Source organism: Rhamphochromis sp. 'chilingali', assembly GCF_963969265.1.
Source record: "Rhamphochromis sp. 'chilingali' genome assembly, chromosome: 18".
Lineage (NCBI taxonomy): Eukaryota > Metazoa > Chordata > Actinopteri > Cichliformes > Cichlidae > Rhamphochromis > Rhamphochromis sp. 'chilingali'.
In genome coordinates this window covers 27,617,802-27,639,972 of record NC_137945.1, presented here as the reverse complement: position 1 = coordinate 27,639,972, position 22,171 = coordinate 27,617,802, and the positions used below count along the sequence as shown (strand labels likewise).

Genomic DNA, 22,171 nt, shown 5'->3' with positions numbered 1-22,171 from the left:
CAGCAGAAAAGAAAAAAAAGCTGTGAAAGAAACTGCAATGTTTACTAATGACAATAGGTTCGTTTTAAAGGATTCTGAAACCTTAGTGGGTTTGTATGCAGGGTGATAAACAGATTAGCACAGTGTCTCCAACTGCTTCCATTTAACAAGATGCTGGAGAGCTTTTGCTATCACACCTTTCTTAAGAAACATTCCTACAGTGATACAGTTGTTCAGAGATAATTCATAGCTACTGACTTCACTTTTGAAGGCTAAACTTTCTGTCATTTTTGCAGCATTGTGGTTCAAAGCCCACTGTTTTTAGATGTGCAGGCCCGGTGCGACTGTTGTCTGGGCCTTTGGTAGCAAAAATCTGGGCTATTTCTTTCTGTGGAGAGCTGAACAGACCACTTTATACAGTGCCTCGATTTTTCAGCCTCGAGGAGAAGAAATCCATTTAATACTGGTGCACGCACACACATACACAAGTGCAGAAATGCCTTTGTATGTCAGTATCACCGCATATATGTGTCCGTGTCCGTGCTGCGTGAGATGCCACACATTCACGCTTATATTTACGAGTGTTTAAAGAGACAAAGGTTATGACGCGTTGGCAGAAATGAATGGAGAGAAGAGTGTGGATAGTTTGGGATCAGAAAGCAGCACAGCTGTGAAGGACTGCAGGTCACTGAGACCTATTACAGGAAGGCCAACAAGTCGGTCATATTTCTGTTTTATTGTGCGGCTGTGTGGGTGTCACGTCTCCCCGCAGTTTGGATTCCGCTTATCAACAGCAACGCTATTTACTGTCGCTGCGCTTAATGTCCAACACAGTGCTTTTGGTGTGAACTGCATCACTCGGCAGACAGTGCTTCCCTACTATCGGAGGAAAAGGAAAGTAAATTAAAATCAGCATGGCATCCAGTGACAAGAAGAGAGGTTACCAGAAGGAGAAAATGTCAGCTGACAAAAATAGCTGTGTTCAGAATAATACTGCATGCAAAAAAAATGTTCCAAGCGTCACTATGGAAAGCTTACTGTTCAAAGCGCAGGTTGCGAATGTCTCCCTGATTAATTCTGACGATGCAGTCGTTCTCCTGGAAGAGACGCTCCTGCTCTGCTTTGCCTCCGGGCTCCAAACGCTTCACTAGCAAGCCCTGTGTCCTGCAAAGGTTCATGCAACAGGTAAGTCATAACACAAGACTTAGGTAAGTCATAACACAAGACTTAGGCAACTACTGTCACAATGAAATTGCACGTGTACTTTTAAAAGTTAATGAAAAGGTAGAGAAAGAAACGTAATCAAGAAACCTAATCAGAATGGATGGAGCGGAGACAAGAAGAGAGTGTAGAAGAAGGTACAGACAAAGACACATTTAGGGTTTGAGGTATCACTTGAGAAAGCATCATGCTAAAAACAAATGTTATTGCTATGTTTAGAAAAAGAAATGAAAGGTGTAGAACCCAAAGAACATCATCCACACAGTGAAGCTTGGTGGTGGGAGTATTATGCTGTGGAGATGCTTCAGTGTGTCTGGAACTGTGAATCTTGTCACGATGAACAAAGTCATGAAAAGAGAAGGACGTGAAGACCTTGAAAGAAAACCTCAAGCAGTCAGCATTAAAATGGTAAATGGACTGATTCTTATATAGCGCTTTTCTACTCTCCCCGAGTACTCAAAGCGCTCTATACAACATGCCAATCACACCCATTCTCACAAGCACTGACCCAAAACTGAATGCTTTTCTAACAACATTCACACACGTTCACACTCCGATGGATGCATCGGAGAGCAACTTGGGGTTAGTATCTTGCCCAAGGATACTTGGCATGCAAACTGGAGGAGCCGGGGATCGAACCACCAACCCGATCAGTCGGTGACCTGCTCTAGCTCTTGAGCTACAGCCACCCCTTTATCTTCCAACATGACAACATCCCAAATAATGCCTCACTCCTGCTGAAGAGCTACCTCCAGAAGACCCAAGTGACTGCTGATGACTCGCCTGCATTAAACCCTGACTTGAATCCCATTGAAAATCTGTGGGGTGAACTGAAGACCTATGTACATGCCAGAAGACCATCAAATCTGGCCAATTTTTCCAAAGAAGAATGGGCTAGGATTGCTTGGGAGACATGTGTGAGACTTCCTAAAGACTACAACAAATGACTGCAGGCTGTTATCCATCAAACTTCCATTATCCTAAAACTAGGATGTTTTAGAAAAGCTGTGCGAAAATCTCTTGCTCTGTTTTGAAGCACTTGAGAAAAGAGATTTTCATAGAGGAGGGGCTAACGAGTCTGTCCTCATCTGTATGAAGTGAAGCTTTTTGTAGTGCAGCATTGACATTGATTGCCATTTTATGGCCTGAAGATTTATAACTTTTGCATCAACAGAGTGCCTAAAATATTCAAGTCTCCAACAGAGTTGGGGAAGTAAATAAGATTACAAAATGAGTTTAGCCCATTGTAATGCACTCCGTCAACAAAAGTTAACTTTGCAGACTAGGCTTGGATAGAGTCCTGAATTTCCCTGCACTCATTTTAAGCCTCCGTCTGTCCTTCTGTCCTCCTTTCCTCTTTTTCTTCCTGTGGGCAGGTCTGAAAGAATGACAGGGTGGGTTGAAATAATCCAGACCAACAGCTAAGAGATCATCTTATGGCTTCCAGGGAAGTGCTACAGTCGCCTTCATTGGAGCTTAAGACTAGAGCCGGCTGCGGTGTTTGAGAAAGAAAAAAAACCCAAGAAGTTCCACGGCTGTGCCATCTCAGTAATCCTTAAAAAAAACGCCAACCTTTACCTTCAAATATCCCTCCGCCCTTCTTCCCCCTCTAAATAACTACATCAGTGAGCTCCTTGAGGGCTTTAGTTAGGCCTCGAGGATAACCACATGCAAAGATATCTGATGGATGCTCACACAGCAGAGCTACAAACTCTGGCTACAAGCTGCAAGATGCCTCTGAGATAGCAGGTAAACTGACTTTAAATGTGTGGTGTCCTTGCATAAACTGACAAAAAAGTTTGGAGGCTTATTTTGAAGAAATTCTGAAATCTACCGGAGCAAAAACCATCAACAAGCTAAACAAAGATGTACCAGACAGGGGTATAAATTAGACCCTAAGCTACACCTTATTGGTGTCAAGGACATAAGTGTCATGCTTCTCATAATTCTCCCTTCCTGTCTCTTTTCCTGGACGCATAAACAGCAGCACATTCAAAACTGTTGTGACCCTGTTTACTGCAGACGTCAAGGGCAGGCTCGCGCAGCTCTTTAGCATTTCAGCCAAACAGGGCCACTCTCAGAACATTGCTTTAAATGGCTGCATAATGTGGACATTCACGCTCGCGCCGAAGACTCATCTCAGCCACTCAGCGGGGGTAAATGGGTCGGCATTAAGTTGAAATTAAAGATCACAAAAGGCCCTTCCCTCTTTCTTGGTGTCTGAGTTGCCAGGTCAGGTTAAATGTGTTGAGCAGAGAGTAATTGCGGCCGGCGTGGAAGCAGACATGATTGTGCTTTATCTCCATAAGTGTTGGCAGCTTGAAAACAAAGTATTGCGCACGGAGATTACATCACGGACACACGCTAAGGACTTCTGATTTGCTAGCAGACTGGAGACGGTACAGTAGATAAAGGAGTTTTTGGTTGATCCCTGATCAGTATTCAAGCCGCGGCAGAGCGGACTGGGGATAAAGCGGCATCGTTTAGAGATTTAAAGAAGATGATGATTTCGTGAAAAGCACTATTATTGTGTTGGCTATAATCCCATCCTCTCAAACTGATGGAGGTTCGCTTCTGTTTTTTTTAGAGATACTTGTCAGTTACTTGTAAAGAACTAAAAAAAAATCTAAAAGTCACTCTCAAAGGCTGCAATTCATTAGGTGGCAGATGTAAGCAAAAAGGGATTTGTAGTTTGTGGATTCTCTGCAGCCTCTGGGGGGGGGGGGGGGAAGAAAGACTCTTTAAGTCTCGCTTCTCCTCGAAAAAAGGAATCAGCATCTTACCGCACCATATGGCTTTACTCCATCTTGTGGCTGGGTAGCAGTGCTGATTTGGAGGAGGCCACCTGCTCTCATCTACTGCCTTTAATCAAATAATAATCCAATCAGGATCCATTTATGCATGGCAATTATGTCCGCAGTTTGTTTACAATTGAAGACGGTCATGGAATGAGAAGTTCATTAAACTAGGAACGCATCTGGAAGGGGGCGTGCGTGCGTGCGTAGATGTACGGGATATTTGTGTGTGCACGTTGCTCTCAAGGTAGGTAAGTGACGATGCACTGAGAACTGTTTTTGCTTGTAAAAGGAGTCTGAGAGGGAACACACTTCTCAAGGTCGGTCCGAACTGCTCACAAACTGCATTAGTGTGAGCTCATTTTCAGGTAAGTATCTGTGCATTTCAGTGTGTGTGTGTGGCAGGGAAAGATTCTTCCTGCTAGAGTGGCAGAGTATCTAAGCTCTCTCCTACAGTTGTCTCCCCCTCCTGCTTGGATCTGACTTGATGTCAGTGCAGTGGAGCAGAATACGGGGGCAGCCTGATGCTGGAGTGCCTGCAGTTCCTTGTTTGCTGTCTGGTTTTGCTGGCAGTCTGACCCCTCTGGCCCTGGTCTAGACACTAATGACAGCCCGCTGAGCCTAATGCCTCCTGTCCCAGTGCACGACGCGCAGAAAAAGCTCGGACAGGCCATTAGCATCATCCCACTGACCAGACAATAAGTTTTATCATGGCTGAAGTTAATTGAAGGCTGTGATAGCTATTAGTGCCGACCTTAGCTGATGGGGAAGAAATTTACTGCCGGCGCAGCGTTAATGTTGTTTCCTCCAAGATGCTGTCTGATTTAGGGGCAATACAGGGGAGCTTAAGGACAGCAGTGCATCTAATGAGAGCTGAACTGCTTAAGTTCCTTTAGAAATCATTCCCTCCGTTAGGCTCACCTCATCCTGAATCACTATTTTGCAGCTCTGACTCAAGGTGTCAAGATGGAGTTAGTGCGAGGTCAGAGCTAAATATAGTTTCCTGACACTTGCTTATAAACAGCAATGAGATTAGTGTCTGAGCCACCTTCAATGACACCACTCCCCTTTCTCCTCCTCTCCCCCTTCAAATGTCATTCCGTTTGATCTCCTCATTCCGTCTTTCCACCTCATCCCTGACTTTCCTTCTCCAGTGCTGAGTAGTCACATTCACCTTGGTGGCGAGCCAGTTCCTTCTGGCATGCAGCAGGGATCTGTGTTATACACAAGCTTTTAGTTTGATTACATCTAACCGCTTCCCCTGTCCCCCCTTTTTTCCTTTCTTTTTTTTGAAACTCAGACGCCTCTCGTTCCCTTGTCATCGACACTCCTATCAGTTAAAAAGACAGAAAAAAAAAAGGCGAGAGGAAGTAGTCCAAAGCAAGTTTCAAGACAACACGTGCACAACGATGACCGACAACCCAGTTAGAAAAAGTATTTGCAAGACCTGGAGAAAACTGTGCAGTCGAGAGCAAAAACTACTTTCATCCATTCGCCTCACCACTGGGAGCTTCAAAGCTGTGGGATGTGAGCGGTGCTGAGTTTGGGTGTGGCGTTTCAACAGCGAGGCTCACAATAATAAAAAAAGATGACTGCAAGAATCAGAGGCAGTTAAAAAAAAAGAAGAAGAAGAACAGCCTTGAGCAACACATAAAAAGAGATATGTAAGACAGAACAAAGGACAGAGAGAGTAAGAAAAATGAGTGAAATAATGAGTGAGAGCAAAAAGAAAGCAACACTGGATGGTGAAACTGAGATGCACTGAATTTCAGCTTGTGTCTGTTTTGTTTTTTTACCTGATATCATGTGAACTGAAAGGCACTACGTGGATCCCCAGGGGCCCACCTTCATTGGACACCTCGACGGGCTTGAGCATGCTTCTGCGGGATGGTGATGGATGAAGCCAGAAAGAAGAGGAGAAGGGAGTAGGAGAGAAGTGTATGAATAATAATGATAATTAAAAAATAACAGAAGTGAAAACAACATGTAGAAATGCAGAATGTAAACAGACGGCACAGTCAAACACGACATGAGGTCAGTGGGATGCGCAGGAGTGGGGGCGTGAGGGAGTGGGGTCCTTATTGGTGGGAGGCCTCGCTGAGTTGCCTGTGCTAAGTCATCCGTTACAAAGCGCAACTGGTGGACCTCAGGGTCGATTAAGGATCCAAATGGAGGCTCCAATTAAGTGATTAAGATCAGACTGCTGTTGCGCTAAAAGAACTAATTAATTGAAAACATATAAGAGAACGGGGGCGGGGGAGGGAAGGGAAGGGAGGAAGGCTCATTTGTTCCGATAAGGACGTGAAGACAAATCAACACGACCCAGATACGCGTGACGATGTTTACAGACTGAGGCCTTGGTCTCGATGTTTGGGTTGTTACTGGCACATGGTCGTAAAGTGGGCGGCGAAACAAGAAATTGGTATGCAGCCATTACAATAATCGTGATTAACTGTAATTGTACAATTTCACTCTTAACATGGCGTATGGGTGGGGTTGTGGTGTTAGCGGTACGCCACTCACTCTATATGAAACACTGGTGAATGTTCCAGTGAGGAATCGGCCCTTCCTACTGGCTCCGTCCGCTCGATTCTCCTCTCGTGTCTCCTTTGCTCCTCTTCCTCATCCTCCTCCTAATAGAAAGAGAGACAAAGAAAAAAAAGACAGGATGAATTGGATGAGTGCTTCAACAGCAAAAAAGAAAAACCCCTCAAATTCTGTCATTATTGCTTTCGCTGTGCTTGCATCTCGCCCTCTCTTGCTTATATCTCTCTTCTCCAGCTTTTAATTTAATTACCTGAAGAAAAAAAAATGTATCGGCCTGTTTTAAATCAAAGACTCTTGAGCACAGGAGGGACCGTGCCCCTGATGCTGCTGCAGAAACCATCCCTCTCTAGCCAAAAAAATGTTCAGTGGTGCCGTGATTAAATGCAGCGACTCCATCGGTTTGCCTGACCGATGAGGTGGGCCTGTGAGGTGATGGGATCAAGGTTTAGAGCTAAAGAAACAGGGATGCTCCTGTCTGAGCTCCATCTGCGTCTTTCACTCTCCTCGTTTCATTTGCTCATCTTCCTTCAGTGCTGTTAGGCAGCGGAGCAGGAGAGGCAGTGCCTTTAACGGGAAAGCAGACATCCGAGGACTTAACTAAGCTCTGGGAAAGAGGCAGCAGCTTCATGCTCTCCTTAATGGAGGATAAAATCTTCATTTGGCTCTCTTTATGTGGATGGTACAAATTCAGCGGGCCACTTACACACAGTGATTACATCCCGCATGTAGAACAGGAGGGAGACATATCTAATAACACAGTGTTGATTTTCATGTAATTGTCAACCCAAGATTAGTTGGAGGGCTCGTCATCAAGTGTTGAGCACAGTGAAGTCTTTTGTTTGGTTGTTTTAAATAACGGGACTTTCTTTTTCAGTCCTGTTATTAATGGCTGGTCCTCGTGCATGTGCGCGTGCGTGAGCTTGTCAGCATCAAGACAGCGCATCAGCTCCTTGGGAGGATCTGCCGAAATGCTTTGTTAGCCACTGCTTTTTCCCCACCCTCACCCTTCACCTTCCTCTTTCTCTCTTTTTTACTAAAATGTCAAGCACATCCAAATAGGTCTTGCGCATTCTTGGTTTCTTTATGGAAATTGATTCAACCCTTTTCAGGGGCAGGGATATCTTTGGTGGCACTCACTCTGCTATACAGAGGCCCCGTCGCCTATTTATTTGTTAGACTCTGGGGGAGGGTTAAGGTGGGATAGGGGCATGAAAATTTCATCAGCAGCCCACCTTTAAAGACCTTGTCGCACCCTACCTGTCTATTTCCCCCTTTTCTATGAAAATGAATAAATCACCCACCACCACCCTCCACGCCTTTAATTACACGTCAGCCGAGGTGCCGGGTGTCTCACGGGGCCTTTTATTCATAAAGCTTTTTTATGAACTCAAGCCCACCCCCCACCCGTCCTTCCCCAGGTGGACGGCTAGATTTTTTTTTCTCTTTGACGTATACTCTGCACAAAGGACCTGACCACCTGTGGCAAACTATAAATAAAGATGGGAGGCCATGGGGTAGAGCGGGCGGCTGAAATTGGACAAGAATAAATACAGGTTTAGATCTCTGCTACAAGGCAAGACTGATGGAGAGGCAAAGAAACGTGTGGCCTTTCAGAAAAAGACAGTTTTCACACTCGGTGAGCAGATGACTGTGAAAGGTGACAGTGCTCAACAAGTTTGCGTTGTTAACCGAAGTCGCAAGTGTATCATCGCTAACACGTAAATAATTTGCATTTAAAAAAGCTGTTAGCAACAATCCCCTGCCTGTTCGTTTGATCTTATAAGTTGCAAACCCTTATGGTGAGACTACGTAAGACTATGTAAAGGAAAGACTAGAGAGATCTTTTGAATTAGGGAGTGAACAAAGAAAGAGAAAGACGACACTGCATCTGTGATCGTTCCCTTCAGGGGAGAAAGGCAAAGGGCTTCTTCACTTCCACCTGGCCAAAAATCGCAGTGCAATCAAGTGCGGTGTGCGAATGTGACAAGTCAAAATTACCATAAAATGGCACAGGTAGATATGAGAGCAGTGCCAGAGCAAGGTGATATGTCTATTCAGCTGTGAAGCTGTGAAATTGACACTAAAAAAGGAACTCGTGATAAAAAAAAAATGTACAAGAATCACAAGATTGAGCAAAGCCCTAAGTGAGGGATGTAGGAGCGAAAAAGGTAAGACAAAGAAAGAGGTTAACCCTTTATCACCCAAGTATCATACAGGCTGCTTGGACTTCTTACAGTAATATGAAGCACACATGGTTAATCTGTGTTGAAACAGCAGTAACTTTTCCTCTACTGTGATAATACAGAATATCTCCGTAAAGCTCGTCTTCTCTTCTTTCCAAAACTATTTGAATTTTGTCCATCCATCCTCTTCTGCTTATCCTTCGCAGGGTCACAGGGGGGCTGGAGTCTATCCCAGCTACCATAGGGCAAGAGGCAGGGTATACCCAGCCTGACACAGGGCTAACACAGAGAGAAAGACAACCACATCCACACCTATGGGCCTGTCAGAATCACCAACTAACCTAACTAACCTACTCACATATCTATATTATTGCTAATATATATTGTAATATATCTATATCACTAAAGCACTTCTGGATGGATGCAAACTGCATTTCGTTGCCCTGTACCTGTGCATGTGCAATGACAATAAAGTTGAATTCTATTCTAATTCTATTCTAACCCCACTAACTGCATGTCTTTGGACTGTGGACATCCTAACTCCACAAAGAAAGGCCTTGACAAGACGGTGGATGTGAACCAAAGACCTTCTTGCGGTGCTAACCAGTGTGCCACCATGCTGTGGGCGTGTCACATTGGTTAGTAATCAAAGAGGACATGTTTGTGGTATAATCTGGTCGTAATGAGTTTCCTATACACATGTATAGTAAATCCCCACACAGCTCTGACCATCCTGCACACTAGATGTTGCATTCATCAGCACCAAATAACCACAAACCACAGCAACAGCCGGCACTAGTGTTTTTAAGTGATAAAAAGTGTTTCCCGTGCATTTGAAGATACCACATGTTTCAAAGTTAAGTCAGTTTTTTTAGCCAACAACAGCAAAGCCTCTTCATTATCTTCCCAGACAAAATCAAAGTTTTAGAAAGACTGATTTCTGAGACTGAACATCACAAATAATGGCTTGTTAAAAGTGACTTTTATGCAGTCAAGTGCTCAAGTATAGCTCCACACTTTCCAACGGAGCGTGTGGTTAAGCCGGCATCACAGGGGCCAGTTTCCTAGTGACCGGAGGCAGATGCAGAAGCCATTTCTCTTTATATTCGCTGCCAGCTCGTTCATTGTCTGTCCTTGTGTCAGCTGTAAAGATGAGCACTGAGTGACAGCAGAGGAGAGACACAACCTAAATATACATCCGCAGCTTCCTGACCCCACCATTCTCCATCTCTATTCTTTTTTTCTCTCCTTTTTCCCTTTCTCTGAAAAACATCCATTTCTCCCCCCCCCCCCCCCCCCCCCCCCCCCCGAGTGCTTTTAGCACCCTGTTGATCCCTTGGTAACCAGTAGAGTGGGGATGCAACAAGGCTTTTCAACTCTCTAGCTTGCCCTCTCTCCTTTTTTTCTCCCTCCTCCCCCCATTTCTCTCCCTTCCTCACATGTAATAGGGATGGCTAAGAGCCCTGATGTGTGGCCAAAAAAGTCTGCCAGCCTCTGACAATAAAGGGAGAAAAACTAAGGTTACAGGCTTGGCCATCGGACAGCTGCAGCATTAGATTATTGAAAATCGTATAAGAGGAGGAGAAAGAAGAAGACAGCGAGGTGGAAGGGACACGCATGCAAAGTGCAAAGCCTTGTTACCATCAAATAGACGTGCTGCTTGGACAGTGGTTGGAGGTCCGAAGGGAAAGCAGACTGGGAAGGATGGAGGTAGCAGCTGTTTGATCAGGAGGGGGAAGTCTACCCACACGCAAACACACAAACATGCATACTCACACACATTACTTCTTGAGGGTTAGGGCAAAAGGCGGCATGTTGAGGAGCTGTCATCCTCCATCAACTGGTGTGCTAAAGCAGACCTACTGTAAGTGTGTGTGTGTGTCATGCTGTTAGCCATGGGGAAGTACAAGATGTAGCTGTTACAGAAAAGGGTGGGGGGGGGCTCCCTCCTGAGTCCATCTCTGGCATCGAGGGTTTAACAAGGACAGGTTCAAAGGTCACAGCAAATGGTGTGTTTCTGGCCACCGCCCCTCCTTTAGGGGGCTGAGCTTCACATCTGTGTGACAGCTTCATGTGTGGAACAAGCCCCCCCCCTTCCCAGACATTGTCACACACACCCCCTTACAATGAGCCGTCTGTGCTCAGGAGAACAATGGTGCCAGGGAACAGGATATAAAAGCAGTTTCCAAATGAAGAATGTGTTGTGTTCAGTGTATTAAGAGAAAAGGAAACAAGCAATTTAGCTGAAGTGTTTAGAAAAAAGAAAAATAAAGGCCTGTTGAAATATTTACAAAGGCTGATCCTCCCTCCTGATTTTGACCAGCTAAAAATATGAAACGGTAATTGTGCAAGGTGACATATGCCCCTTATGGAAACATTAAACTAGCCAAAGGTAACATACCATGGCAACATGTGAAAAGACCTGGCTCTCAGCGAGTCGATGTATGGTGGGGGCAGCAAGGGCGGAGGCTTTTCCTTTTCCTCGCAAAAAGGTTAAGGAGCCATAATTGTACCCTCATTACCTCCAGTTAATGCAGTTCAGCTAAACACTGTACAGCACACAAGACCAAATAGGACTTCACAGTACCGCTGCATCGCACAATGGCACTGACATAGAAAGACAGGCTGCTGTTAATAACTCCTAATAGTGCTATTAAAGGTTCTATGACCTTGAGAAGCAATTACCAATACTTTTCCGTAATAACTCGAAGAATCTTGCTGTTTTCAACCAGCACTTAAAAAGAAACTTTATGGTGCTGGATACAGTGATTGCTCACCTCAATCTGAACATGAGATGATCGCAACGGTTGTACGTTTATAAACAGAGTAATAGCGTGTAGCAGCTACTAGCATGTAGGACGACCTGGTCGCTGCTGTGTGAGGATTTACTGTCCACATAAATAAAAAAAACATTAAAAAATCCTTTATTAGCAAAAAATGTTCTCCTCTCTTAATCCTTTGGACATTATGATCCAGCCCTAGTCCTCCCTCCATCCTTAACCATTTATTCCTCATCGGTCCATCAGGCGCCGTCACCATTAAAACAACCAATTCATCACACTGACTGAGGTTGTGAGACACTTATTTATATTTATGTTGAGGATACAGGAGCATTATAAAAGGCTGGGTGAGGAGTTAAACTGGTTAGGGGGATGATGAAAGGGTCATAATGACCCCCCCTCCCAATCATCTTACCCACAAGGTCCGCAAATAGCACTTAATGTCTGTCAGCAGAGAGGAAAGATTTCTGCATATTTTCTTAGATTATTTCTATGATTGTGACCTTAAGAAAGATGATGGAAGCTAATAGTGATTTAAGTGTTCAGAAATAAAGTATAAAAAGAATTTAAACCCACACCACTGTGTTGATTCTTTTTTATTTCTCTGACTGTTTCCTTTGTTTAGAAAACTTTTAGCTTCCCTGCAGGACTGGAAAGTTCAGATCTGGAAGAAAATCAAAGCAGTGTGATCCTCATGTCTGCCATCTCTCGCTTTTTATGTGACTGTTAGAGAAGAAATATAGAGGAAGGTTATGAATCTTCAGTCCTGTGTTTGTGTGCCAAGGGTAGAAGCCAAGGCGGCGCCCGTCCTCTGATGAGGACATGTGTTTTCTTTCATATTTCACGCCCTGCACCCATGAGCACAGCCTTGTTCAAAGCAGAGGACTCGCATTCCAGATTAGATGTACTATTCCTTTTGATAATGAAGACGGAGAGTTGCGTTGTTGTTGTGCTAGGAAAATACAGTGGGGAGTGGGCTAGGGAACCTGCCCCACACTGTCATTATTCATGCAATGAAAAACACAGGAGGAAATAAAAACATAGTTTCTCAGTTTATGAATAAATTTTTTTTAGTATCTTCAAAACCAATAAGACCTCATTATCAGTGTATTTTAGTACTTTACTGTATAGATTAGTAAAAAAAAAATCTTTTAGATGTCAAGACAAAAATAAAATCTAATTGTTTAGTGTTTTTTTCACCTTACCTTAAAAAAAGCACAAAATATTGCATAATATGTAAGACATGCTTGTTTATGCTTTCAAAATAGTTTTCCTTAAAGGTACAAAGTATAAAACTCACCACTAGGTGTCAGTAATTTGCAGATTGTTTTCTTACCCCTCTAAATTCAAGTGCATAATCGTAGCTATGATGACCACTGTACGACAGACTCTGGCCATTGTTCATTCGCAATTTATCTGCCAGTCCTCTGTTATTTACTCTGGGGGGATACTATAAAACTTTGTGAAAGGAGTTCAACACAAGATGGTCAAAGAAGCTCACTGCTGACTAATGAGGAGAGCCTAAACTTTTCTGTCAGTAAGTGCTGCTGTCTTTGCCCGTTAGCCTCTGTTAACTGGCATTAGCTTCCGTTAGCTGGCATTAGTGAAACTCTCATTGTAGTGGCTCTAACATTGTTGAACTCGGACACTTAACGAATATACTTTCATATGACTGTAATTAAACTGCTTATCACAGTGAAAGTTTGATTATTACGCCACAAACCTAAAATTAGCTGGCATAATGTTAGCTCACAACCAGCTATTGTTGTCAACCCTGCTCTTGTCAGCAGTGTGGAAAAAGGAGGGTCTAATGCGGTGACAATGAGTAATTTCAACAATATCAAGAATAAATTAGCATGTTTATGCACATGTCTGTGTGTTAGAGCCCTGACTTCAGTTTAGGAGAAGAAGCTGAGGATGAGGAGGAAGAGGTTTCGGTGGAAATGAGGTGAGAGAAGAGAGAGAAAACAGAGAGAGAGATCAGAGAGAAATGATGAAAACATACATGTGCAAATGGTCAAATATAGTCTGAAAGACTTTTTTCACTGAAAGTGATAATGCATACTATATATGTGGACAGTCTCTAGTCATTGGCGATGGCCATCAATGTTCAAAACGATGGTGGCTTCCACAAACCTGCTCCTATCCATTTTTAATTGATTTATGAGTTTATGAGTATCTATCACTTTGTCAGAGGACATAATTACACTCTAATCAACCTACATTTATGAGTACAACATTATTTTGTACTTACCGTACCTTTAAACAAGGGATATAACAAGCGCTGAAAATTAGAATATGAATTTAAATTTTCCTCATTATATATTTTCTTAGCAATTAAATGGGCAGTACGTTTTATCCCCAGCTGGCCAAGTTTAATATAACTTCCGAAAAGCCTACACTTCTTTTTAATTAACAAAATCTGTCTCTTTTGGTTTTGCTTTAGAAAGACATGGCTTCTAGCTCATAAAAGGGCTCTGATGTCAATTTACTTGAAGCAAATGAAAGGGACAGACAGTTTCCTAATGCTGTTTAGCAAATTAGATCAGAGATGTGAGTGTGCATTTGTCCATATCAGAATGGAGCGGCGAGATGCGGAGGGGAAGAGGTGAGGCAGTGCAGTTTGTAGGCTGACATTTGAAAAACAAAGGCCTGTCTATCTTTTTACTCTTCTTATTCTCCCTCTTTGTCTCTTCGCTTACGCCTTCTTCTGTCACTGGGAACCCTGCTGGGTGGAATACATTATTTTGCCAGGCCCTGTTTGATATTAGGCCTGAGCTGATCTATCAATGACACAGACTGCCTTTGCCTACTGTATCGTTAAATTGCACTTTAATTAAATTAGGCCTGCTAATTATGAGGACCTAAATCAATCACCAGGTCAATAACCAAGGCCCAAAGCGGACGGAGAGGCCCAAGACTTTTTCCAAGCCTCATCAATAACAGCTGCAACGGGAGTAGATCTGTCCTGTGCCGGAGAGCCGGAGGTTCAAACCGGGTAGGAATTACTGCAAATTAAGTTATCGTCATCGGTTATTGTCCAGAGCGCTTCTTACTCTTAAGCTCGGCAAAAAAAAAAAAAAAGTTTTTGTATACAGAATGAGGATTTCAAAGAGTTGGAATGCACAACATTTTACACCAAACTTCAAAGATGTGGTTAAAGCATATCTGGGATTTCCGATGCACTAAAAACAACGGTTCAAAAAGTATATGATGACTTGCTAGACACCTGGCTTAGGTGAAAGGAGGTGATTCTGAACAGATAATCCTCGGGGCTGAGTGCGCAGCCCTGCTGAGCGGACGGTCCCAGCTGGATCCCGGGCCTTTATACATGCATTAAAAGGGGAACTGTGGTGCTTTTCACAGATTAATCATCGTTTTGAGCTTATTAAGTGGGAGGACAGTCTGCTTTCCGCTGCTCAGAACATTTAATCCATCTCTCAAACTGTGAAGGTCAGTGAGTGAATGTTGCCCTCATTGAAATAATATCAGCTGCTTGAATTTCAATGGGAGCACCCATAGTTTGGACTGTAATTTTTTTGTTTTGTTTTTAAATTACACTTAGTTGGTGTTCCTGCAATTAAGTCAGAACTACAGTTAGTTATTGAGTTGCACAGTAGCTGCCAATAAATTACACTTGCTGCTCCGCTAAACTGCCATCACAACCAATTAATCCAGCCGTTACAGTGGCACCAATGTTTTATCACTGAAGAAATAATATACATCTATATATCTCTATATCGAGAGATAGAGAGTGAGAGACTCATATCCATTGTCCACACTATTTATATAACCTAGAGTGACCTCAAATCTTAAATATACCAAATATGAAGTAGGAAATAAGGATGAAAGCTGTTGAACAATGAATAATTTAGTAGACAGCAAAGCTTTGGTACACACAGCAGCGAATTATTACAGGGGATGAACGGTCCATTCTACAGATCAGCCATTGTTTGCTGCCGTATTTGAGCAGGTGGAGTGGGGCCTCATCTGTAGCGTCATGGGAACAGCGCAGGGTGAGGCGGAGGCAGTGGTGGAGGGGGGAGCTTTCCATTTAGTTTTAATTGGAAGCTGAAATTCTTGGATAAGAGGGAGACAGAAAGCCATTTGGTTTAGTCCTTGCTCTCAGCCAGGGCTAAATGAAGAGGGGCCGTGTGGAGATGAGGGGCCTGTGGAGGGCCAGTAATGAAGAGAGGTCCCAAAAGACTTCAGCACAGCCACAGTAATCTGGTGGGGGGGGGGGGGGCTTGGTTGGATATGGGTGGAGAAGAAGGAAGAAGAAGAAATACACAAAGCGAGAGGAAAGATGAAGGAAAGGGAAGAAAAACAAAAAAAATAACCTGTACGGAGTGCCGAATACTACAAAAATGCCAATTTTTGTGTGTGTATTTATTCTCTGAATGCAATGAGCACAAGATTAGACAAGGTATCGATTTATCAAAGGAGTGTTCTAGTTAGACTGGATGATAATTAACTTCCTAAACACAACAAGTGATTGCAATCGCTGATGAGATAAGAGCACGGGGAAATCATCAGTGTCTCAACAAACAAGACCGATCATAGCCTGGATAGTTAATTTGCTGCATGTAAAGATTGTACACGTGTAGATACGCATCTGCAACACACGAACTGAGCGGCACAGAGGGTGGCCACCATCATTCTTACATATTGTATGAAGATATCTGCGGCAGCCAATCACAGAGCGACTTCAGCAGGACTCTCACCTTCCAAATCAACCGACACAGGGAGACCCCGGCGAGAAACACGACACACATTTCTCCACTCTACCGTTTTCTAAATGGAAAACAGCATCGGCATGCTTCTAGTTGAAATCACGAATTCATGTGGGAATATCAGAGAATCTGTGATGGAGCTCGGCAGGGGTGCTATTCTTCACAACAGCTCCCATGGCCTGTATATCAAAAACATAAAGAGGAAAAATTCCGGGGGAAAACTGCTCTGCAGGGAAAACCGTATCCCATTACAGAGGTATTCTTGTTACACTGACACTATTTATGGTATGCGGGCTATTTCAAATTCAATCCTAGGCATCCAACCTTAAGAAAGTCATAGAATATTGCCAGCAGTTTTGCATGTTTCACTGATGTTGTGGCTGCTATGATGCCATCACTGTTTCGCACAATTTCCTGGTTGTCTTCTCTTTCCATTAGCCTGTTCCCGTTTTCCATTTCTCACTCGTTCTTCATTGCGTTCACCTGTTATTTGGTCGTCTCAGTTCCCATAAGTTTCACTCTTTTCATCACAGGACTCTTTTACCTACCTTACCATCTCTGACAATATAACAATGTTGGATTGTTGGCTGAAAATCCATCCAACAGCACAATCTCAATCAAGTTCGACATAGTTCATAGGTCGCCATCAAAGTTTTACTAGGTAACGCATCATAAGCAGTAAGCAACCCATGATGTCCATCATCAAGTTTAGGTTCTCTAATGAACGTTCATGTAATGCTGGATAAAAATATGCACAATCAACAGCACAGTAATACCTACATCTCTATCTAAGAAACAGAAATGCCCCCAGACTGCCTCCTCCCTCTTCACACTCTTGTTTTAGAGGCTTTCAGTGTGTCCATCTCCTGAGTCCTAAAATGAAACCTTCCCATTTCTCTCCATTTTTATCCAAGTGTGACTACTTTGTTCTCAGCCTGATGCAAATAAAACAAGTCACTTAGGGTAAGATGGGGAAGAAGCTCCATCTCGTGTTCCTCTGTGGACCCCGAGATGTGGATGTTTACTGTTGGCTGGGCGTTATTGCATTCCTTCAGCAACTTAAAAGCCTCTGTCCCCCTAATGGGACCTATAAAACAGTGAGAAAAGCCTATTGTGACAATGGACCTCATTGTGCCAGAGTGGATACATTTGGCACTCTGTGCAGAGTGGAAATGTGTGGCATATAAAAAAAGATGGTGTGAAGGAGGGAAAGGTTGAGGAAGGAGAGAGAAATCAAATAAAGTGAAGTAAGTGACTTTGCACTGTGGGAAAATGGGTGATGTCAGTCACCAAAGTTCACCTTGAGCCCCAGTGTCAAGGACTACAAAAAGCTTTTCATTTTACTTAAGCTGTTCCACATCTTTATTATTTCTATCTTGCAATCTTTTGCCCGGGCCACAGTCAGCATTGGTGTAATGCCACCTTGCCAAAATATGGGCTTTGCTTCTCCAACACGACACTTTGCTCCAAAGCCTTAAACTCATACCCCCCTGGGAAAAAATAAATTCGGACTCTACTGAATATGTACCGTAGGCAGATCAGCAAAAAAATGACTTCCCCTTAAGAAACAGTGTACATCTTCCTCGCCTAGCTTTGTTCTCTGCTGCCCACGGTGGATTGGCTCCACGCTGGCGGCCCTCGTTTTATTCCCCAAAGTCATTATTGTCTTCAGTTAAGGTGCCCCTGCTCCCTGTGATTTGTGGGTAATGAGCTGGCACCCCCCTGCCCGTGTTCAATTATTCTCATTGAGAAAGTGATTTCTCACTCCACGGAGCAAATTGTAGAAAGTGAATGCATGAACTCTAATCAAGAATTAACACGTTCACAGCCAGTAGTGCAGAGAGGGATAGCCACCTTGATGCAGCTGAGGTACAGTGGACAGAAATGAGAGGGACCCAGAGAAGAGGAGGGTAGAGGGATGGAATAGTGACTAAGGTAAACAGACTTCTCGCCTGTCCCTGAATAATGCTGTTATGGTACATCCACTGAATAAAACCAGGCATCCCCATTGAAGGTTGTGCATGAGAATAAGATCAGAGTAGCTCAGAGAGGCCTGTGCACAAAAAATATCTAATCCTAAAAAAATGCACTTTGACAAAAATGAAGTTGGCAGCAAGTGAAGAATGGTGTGGAATGGTCACATTAGGAATAAGTGATTACAAAAAATTTTCAACACAAGAAATATGCACATGAATTTTATGCATTTCAAGCTTGAATGAGTGAAACTCTAATCTCAGCTGTCCAGTAGCACACGTCTTCACACACGTGTCACGGTGAGACAGGTTAAACATTTACAGTACAGCTGACAGAGAAGAGCGCTGGCAACGTCCAGCGTCCAAAACAACGCCCAGTCTTGTATCCTGTTCAAACAAAATAAGAGAAGACGATTGCACAAATATTTAAAAAGTTAAATAATAAATAATAATGAAGAACAAGATGAATAAACTCTTTTTTTCGCTGCATATAGAAACAGCACAAAGAAAGTAACATAGCTTCAGGACAAAAAGCTGGTTACCTGTAGTTAAGTGTTGTGCACACACACGTGTAAATAAACCAACATTGAGACTCATTGTGATTTTTTTAATGAGATGTTAGGTAGCATTATTTTCATAATTAGTCAGCTATTTCCCCTGCTGTGGAGCCAATGAACTAAATAACACTACTGACGGCATTTCACCTGCTCCCGTACTCCGGTCTGAAGGTGAGCTGACATGTACACTGACTTGATGACAGAATACAGAATATTTATTATTATTATTTAAAAACAATAAGCAAGAGATTAAACCGACAGAAGGACTTCGTAAAGAAGTGTACAGGACAAATACATCTAACAAAAAGCCCCAGTCAGTGCAAAGCAGAAGTCACAAACCCGACGTTCTAACAGTGGTTCAGCGGCAATGGCTAATTAAGAGTGGCGAGGCATTTGTGAGGCTCTGCATTGTTCTCACTCAGGTCCTCAGTTGGACTGAAGCATCTCTGGTGAGCTGCCATTTACACAGGACTCCCAAAGGAGAGAAGAAAAATTAGCCCGCCATGTAAATAATGTGAATTTTAAGTAATCAGTGGCAGAATGAAGTCTTTTCTTAAAATAATTATTTCATTTAGGTGACATAATTACACTAACAGCCAAAATGACTTATTAAAAAAATCATACAGGACAAAAATTAAACAAAACATTATAGAGAACGAGCGCAGGAAGAAGTAGGAAGCCACAAAAATGTCTTTTTTCCTGAGGATTCAATGAGCTAGGAGCCAAAGCTGAACAAACAGCTGCACCTACTGGTCAGACCCACCGGTCAGCAACTAGTTCAAAACATCCTGAGTTCATGTTGCATGTGTGCATACACCAAAGTGCATGTCTACGGACTTCACACAAACCATGGTTCATTCCGTCTACATCTTCCTTGGTCTTTCAAGAGGCAAATCCAGGAGCACACTCTTCCAGGATTCCTGCACTGTTCTGGAATGTGGCTTATTTTTTTTATTTGTTCAGAGTTTTACATTGAAAACATGCCCTGCTGCATCTCAAACATCATTGCAGTATTAACTGAACATAATGAACACAGCACGAATGCACGTTACAGCCACCAGATAGAAGTGGAGGTAGACGGTGGCACAGGCAGCAAGACTGTGTTAGGCAGGCTGGGTTTGGGGGTTATTGCTGTGTTTTCTTTCCATGCTCAGCTGCTCTAACATTGCCTGTGGCTTGCCTTGGGGTCTGCAGACTGTGTGGGCTTTACCAAGAAGCTAGTCAGGAGAACTTACCAAGTTCACTCACCAACAGCAGTCCCTAAAAATTAAATGCTAACTTCCATACTGACGTGTCCAAGAGTTTTTCCTGAATTTTAGACCTGCCACTTCAGAACCTTCACTGCTGTGTTTATTGTATTTGTAATGGAAGAAATGAAATATCCTTTGATTAAATAAATCAGTGATTCATTATGGATCTTATATAAAGGTGTATCGTTCCAGTATAATGAAAAAAATCAACAAGCTAAACAAATAATTAGTATTTAGAGGGAAATATCAGTTTTGTCTCTTACAATGGCGCATTAACTGCCATCATGGCATCATGCGGAGTGGGGCAACAACAATAATCCTACCGCAGCTTTGTAAAGCACTTGACTCTAACAGAGATCAACTCAAACACTTTAAATCTAAAACAGAAAGCAGACCTCTGACAATCTCTTTTAAGCTACTCAGGAGACTCGTTCAAATACGAGCATTCACTGAGCCTTATTTTCAGCGGCCAACAACTACTAGTGACAGAGTGGGAAAAGAAGAGCAAAAACAACAAAAGAGTCGGTTGGTCGCAAATGCCAATCTGTGTTTGTTCAGAGAGAGATCTTTGATGTGACAACATTAAAGGGAAAAAAGGCAGGATTTGTGCTGCTGCTTGCTCTCTTCTTCCACCTTGAAGTTAAACAGACTCATCTCCTTTCAACGTGCTGGCTTGAGGATTTAGCTGGCCGCCTCGCCACTTTGCGTTTCTTTTAAAACTCGCCAAACAAGGTGCCTCATTTAGACAACACAGAGAGAAAGAGAGGGAGCCCGACTGTTGGAGGCTTGATCAAAGATGTGTGATCAGAACTGTTTTCACCCAAACATGCTTTGGAAGCTGTTATGTAATGTTTTAGGGGTTTTGTGTTGCCTTTCTCCGAGTCTGTCTGTCTGACTTCAATATGTTATGGACTTTACAGTATTTTTAGAGCCTGTACACAAACAAATAAATCAAAATATGCTTTTCAAATAACACTGAACAGGCATAACATTATGATCGATGACAGGTGAAGTGAATAACACTGATTATCTCTTTATCATGGCACCTGTTACTGGGTGGGATATATTAGGGAGCAAGTGAACATTTTGTCATCAATGTTGATGTTAGTAGCAGGTAAAATGGGCAACTGTGAGGATTTGTGCAAACGGATTATGAATCACATTGTGATGGCTAGAGAGTTGGGTCAGGGTATCTCCAAAACATCAGCTCTTGTGGGGTGTTCCCAGTCTGCAGTAGTCGGTATCTCTTAAAAGTTGTTTAAGGATGGAACAACGGTGAGCCAGAGGTCATGGTTGGCCAAAGCTCAGTGATGCATGTGGGGACCGAAGGCTGGTCTGTGTGGTCCGATCCAACAGACTGTACAGCTAATGTAGCTCAGATTAGAGAAATGTTTAATGTTGGTTCTTATGGAAAGGTGTCAGAATACACAGAGCATCTCAGTTAGGTGTGTATGGAGCTGCATAGCTGCAGACCAGTCAGGGTGTCTATGCTGACCCCTGTACACTGAAGAAATTGCCAGCAATGCACATATGAGAATCAGAACTGGAAGACAGCACAATGCAAGAAGGTGGCCTGGTCTGATGGATCATGTTTTCTTTTACATCAGTTGGATGGCCAGGTATGTCTGAATCCCTTACCTGGGGAACACCTGGCACCAGGATGCACTATGGGAAGAAAGCAACTGACGGAATGGACGAAGCCAGGGTTATGCTTTGGGCAATGTTGTGCTGGGAAACCTTGGGTCCTGCCATCCACGTGGATGCTACTTTGACACATGCCAGCTATCTAGCATTTGTGCAGACAATGTACACCCTTTCATGGAAACGGTACTGCTTGATGGCTGCGGCCTCTTTCAGCAGGATAATGCACCCTTTTGACTTGGCCTCCAAGTTCCCCAAATCTCAGTCCAATTACGAATGTGTGGGTTCTGCAGGACAAACAAGTCCAATCCATGGAGGCCCCACCTCTCAACTTGCAGGACTGTTGCTAACATCTTGGTGCAGATACCCCAGCACACCTTTAGGGATCTAGTGGAGTCCGTGCCTCGATGGGTCAGGGCTGTTTTATGGTAAATGGTAAATGGCCTGTATTTGTATAACGCTTTACTTAGTCCCTATGGACACCAAAGTGCTTTACACTACATTCAGTCATC

General features: G+C 43.3%; 1 protein-coding gene across 2 annotated transcripts in view; it reads right to left on the bottom strand.

Moving 5' to 3' along the window:
• LOC308385851 (partitioning defective 3 homolog) overlaps positions 1–22,171 on the bottom strand; it is a 354,241-nt gene that overhangs the window by 186,804 nt on the left and 145,266 nt on the right. For both annotated transcript variants that reach the window (XM_080865038.1, XM_080865037.1), the window contains exons 6-8: positions 6,519–6,628; positions 5,792–5,875; positions 1,018–1,143 (exon numbers count right to left, since the gene is read on the bottom strand). In XM_080865038.1, coding sequence (XP_080721164.1) covers positions 1,018–1,143; positions 5,792–5,875; positions 6,519–6,628 — 320 coding nt within the window. The remainder of the gene's footprint in view (positions 1–1,017; positions 1,144–5,791; positions 5,876–6,518; positions 6,629–22,171) is intronic.